Source organism: Elephantulus edwardii, unplaced genomic scaffold (assembly GCF_000299155.1).
Source record: "Elephantulus edwardii isolate Elephantulus edwardi_28Jun2011 unplaced genomic scaffold, EleEdw1.0 scaffold00222, whole genome shotgun sequence".
Classification (NCBI taxonomy): Eukaryota; Metazoa; Chordata; class Mammalia; order Macroscelidea; family Macroscelididae; genus Elephantulus; species Elephantulus edwardii.
In genome coordinates, this window is record NW_006399972.1 from 2,057,501 (window position 1) to 2,061,659 (window position 4,159).

Sequence of the window (4,159 nt, forward strand, 5' to 3'; positions counted from 1 at the left end):
ATAACATTATATTTATAGAATACAACATTCATGCTGTGTTATAAAGCATGACACAGCAATGAGAACTACATTTTAGATACTACATAAGTAATGATTTCTCTAACACAAAACTGCAGGTATATAAATTGCAAGAAATTTCTGAAATTCAGTTGCTTTTATTTCAGTTATTTGTTGTCAAAATAGATTAAAAACAAAATAAAGGCAATGTTCTTACGGATGAGATGGGTCTGGTGTTTGAACAGACTTACTGATGCCCACTGCTAGTAAACCCTACAGAGTTGAAAAAAAGTAATCATTAGCAAGATGAGACAATGAAAATATCTGGAGCTTAAATCATCTTGAAAATAGAACAACATTCTTTAGGTTTACTATGTTTTGAAGTTAGAAATTCTACCTTCGATGCACAGAGTATTTTGTTTTGTTTTTTCTATTGGATTTTAAATACAAAAAGGTTCAAAGGGAGGTTTTAAAATATTATTTCATTTTCTTCACTTGCAAATTCAGGTAATCCAAACTTTTTAAATGTGAAAAAAATATGAATGTAGCAATTATATGTTCTATTTTGTATCTTTTTTCAAAGAACTTAAAAGTTCTCACTCAAATACCTACCTAGGTAGGGAAAACACCACCACTATATTATACATTCAATTGTTCTAAGCTCTTAAACTATAGAAACCTGCTTTAAAATACTAGAATCTAATACATTTTAGTGTTTAAAATGGAAGTAATTTTCTCTTCTTCCATAAACTAACTCTAAGAATTATTTTGGATTTTTAAAAAAAACTAGAAAAATTTTTAAACTAATGCCTTAAAAACTTAATTTTAAAAGAAGCCTTTATGAGTTCTCACCTGATTACATGTATCAGATAATGAATGGATGGCTTCTGAGAACATACTAGCTGAACCCGTATAAATCCAGGCAAGAAACTTAAAGAAACAGTTTAATCCATTGCTAAAAAAGAAAGAGAAATTTAACATAGATTTTTAATAAAAACACATGCCAAACCTAATTGACCATATATACCTCTATAATAGATTTTGTTCAAAGTAACTGAAAAAGAATGTTTATCTCTAAAGAATTTACTATTGTACAATGGAATACTATGCTGTATTGAAAACCAAGGAACTCGTGCAATATTATTCAAAATAGGTGACCCTGAGTGAAGTATCTCAGTCACAAAAGGACAAATACTACATGGTGCTACTGCTGTAAAACAGGACTGACATCGGGGCTGGGGGAGACTGAGAAAGACGGGTTCAATAATGTATACTGCATTGAAACAGATAAGGGGGAAAACTGTTTAAAAGGGATATGTGATTAGGTATTTTTGTCATGACAGGAGTCCAGAGTGAAGGCTGCATAGTGGAGTGGACCTGGGAGAGTTTTGTAAAACAATAAAAGAATTTTTCTTTTACTTTTCCAAGAGGGTAGTGTACTAGGGGAGAGGGTTGGGAGGGGAGAAAAGTGCAACAATGAATGAATGGAAACCCAAAGTCTCTGTAAATTTTCACTGAAATTAATAATAAATTTTAAAAAAGAAAAGGAAGGGAGCTCTGGTGGCCTAGTGGCAAGACGCTGCACTGCAATCGCAGAGGTACACGGTTCAAATCCACCAGATGCTCTGCTGGAGAAGGAGGAGGCAACCTCCTCCTGTAACAATCAGATCTGATTTGACGGTACACGTAAAAATAATACAATAAATAAAAAAAAGAAAATAAAAATAAAAAAAAGAAAAGGAAAGGAAAAAAATTATTATCGTATAGGTAACAAGAATACAGACTTTTAAATTACAGACTATATAATCATTGAGAACTCATGAGAGAAGAGGGTGTTATGAGCTTAGGCAAGATGATAGACAAAAGTAAAGAACATGTCATTTAAAGGGAGAGAGGGCCTGCACTTTTGTCTAGTAAGCCAGTATTAAAGGCAAGATGTTGGTGAAGATTTTTCACTTCAGAAGGCAGATGCAGGGGAGCTCTGGTGGCCTAGTGGCAAGGAGCTGCAACTACAATCCCAGAGGCGAACGGTTCGAATCCACCAGATGCTCTACCGGGGAAGGAGGGACAATCTCCTCCTGTACCAGTCAGATCTGATTTGACGGTACACGGACACAAAAATAATAATAAAAAAAAAGAAGACAGATGCAAAAGGCAAAGATAAAACAATATTAATCAAGCCTTCTCAAGTCACTACAGAAGTTCACAGATGCGTCACTTGTTACTTTGAGAAGGTGGATACTCAGATTCTAACAGTAATGATTATTAATATATCCCTTGCATTTCACCAGTCTTCACCAGTCTTTATGCTATGTATATTACTTCCCTTTTTTGCTGTATGTTGTTTAAAATAAATAAAACATTACCAAAAAAATATATGGGGACATATATTTACAGGTATGAACTCACTTAGCATCTGTTAGCGCAATGTCCAAGCACATATATGTCCATGAGACAAGGCTTTGTAACTATGTAAATACCAGGATCTCAGATCTCTTTCTTCAAGTCTGGACCCCACTTCTGCCTAGAAGTAACTTACTCTACAGTAGTAGTGTCTAAATAAAAACATATAGCCCTGTTCTTCTCAGCTCCTGTGACATTCACATCCCTATTTCGAGTTTTCCCCGAATATGGTTTTTTGGGTATGAATAGAAAGTATTGTGCCCAGATGCCACAGCCCTGATTCTGTCACCCTCACACTGCACCATTCCCTTCTGCCCCTGACAGGCTATCATAAGCAAACTGCCATATCCTGGAGCTGGCTTAACAGAAAAGATACTGACAGCTGGGTGGAAAATGGTTAAGCACTCACCTAAGGTGCTCACCCCAGCCCAAAAAAGCTACTTCTCTCCTTCACACATGCTTATGCAAAATCTGTACATAGACCAAGAAGCAGCTGTCCAAACAGAGCAAGTAACACTGCGTGGTTTAAAATCAAGAAAGTTGAGTGTCAGAAATGTATTCTTTTTCCATACCTATTCAATCTGTATGCTGGGCAAATCATTCAAGATGCTGGACTATATGAAGAAGAATATGACATCAGGATCAGAGAAGATGTAGCAATAACTTGTGTTATGCAGTGACACAATTTTGTTTTCTGAGAGTGAAGAGGACTTGAAGTATTAGTGCAGAAGATAAGAGACTATAGTTCAAAATGAATTATATCTCAACATCAAGAAAATGAAAACTCTCACCACTGCTGGACCAATTGGCAACATTATGATAGATAGAGAAAATAACAGAAGTCTTCAACGACTCAATGATTTGACTTTACTTGGATCCAGAAATGAAAAGACATGTTGCAATAAGACAATATGCAGTCAAAGGCCTTTCCAAAGAGCTAAAAGGCTTGGGTGCCAGTTTAAAGACTCAGGTGCAAGGGATCCAAGCTATGGTATTTCCAATTATACACTATGCATCAGCAGGTTGGACAATGAATAAAGATGAGAGAAGAAATCAATGACTTTGTATTGTGGTGTTGGAGAAGAATAACGATTATTCCATGGATAGCCAAAAGAACAAATATGTCTGTCCTGGATAAAGTGCAAACCAAGTGCTTCTTAGAGGTAAGGATGATGAAACTTCATCTCAAATACTTGGAGCATGGTGTCAACAGAGGCTAAACCTTGGAAAAAGACATCATATTAGGAAAGGTGAAAGGTTACAGAATGGAAGACCCTCAACAAGATGGACTGACACAGTGACTGTACCAATGAGCTTAGGCTGGTAGGAGATGGTGGAGGATGGCAATGAGTTAAAGTGACTTGTGGACACACAGCAGCACAAACTACTTCCCCAAAATAAACATGCATACACACATACACATAGGTGTTGATGTAATATTCATATCATGTAAAATCCTACTATACAGAATGTATTGTGAACCTACGTTATGCAGATGATACAATCCTGCTTGATGAAACTGAAGAAGACCTGAAGCACTTGCTGCAGAAGGTCAAGGACTAGTCTTCAATAAGGATTGAAGCTCAACATCAAGAAGACAAGATTTTCACCACTGGGCCAATTGTCAGCATCAGGATGGATAGAGAAGATATTAGAGGTTGTTAACAATTACACCTTGCTTGGCTCCACAATCAACACTCTTAACATCAGCAGTCAGGAAAAGAAAAGCCAAACTGCACTGGGAAAATCTACCATCAAG

At 36.3% G+C, this 4,159-nt stretch overlaps 1 protein-coding gene across 1 annotated transcript in view; it reads right to left on the reverse strand.

The window, feature by feature from the left end:
- Positions 1-4,159, reverse strand: part of SLC30A9 (solute carrier family 30 (zinc transporter), member 9) — a 111,603-nt gene that overhangs the window by 36,460 nt on the left and 70,984 nt on the right. Inside the window, exons 9-10 of the mRNA XM_006898178.1 lie at positions 850-952; positions 215-270 (exon numbers count right to left, since the gene is read on the reverse strand). Of these exons, the coding sequence (XP_006898240.1) occupies positions 215-270; positions 850-952 (159 nt within the window). The remainder of the gene's footprint in view (positions 1-214; positions 271-849; positions 953-4,159) is intronic.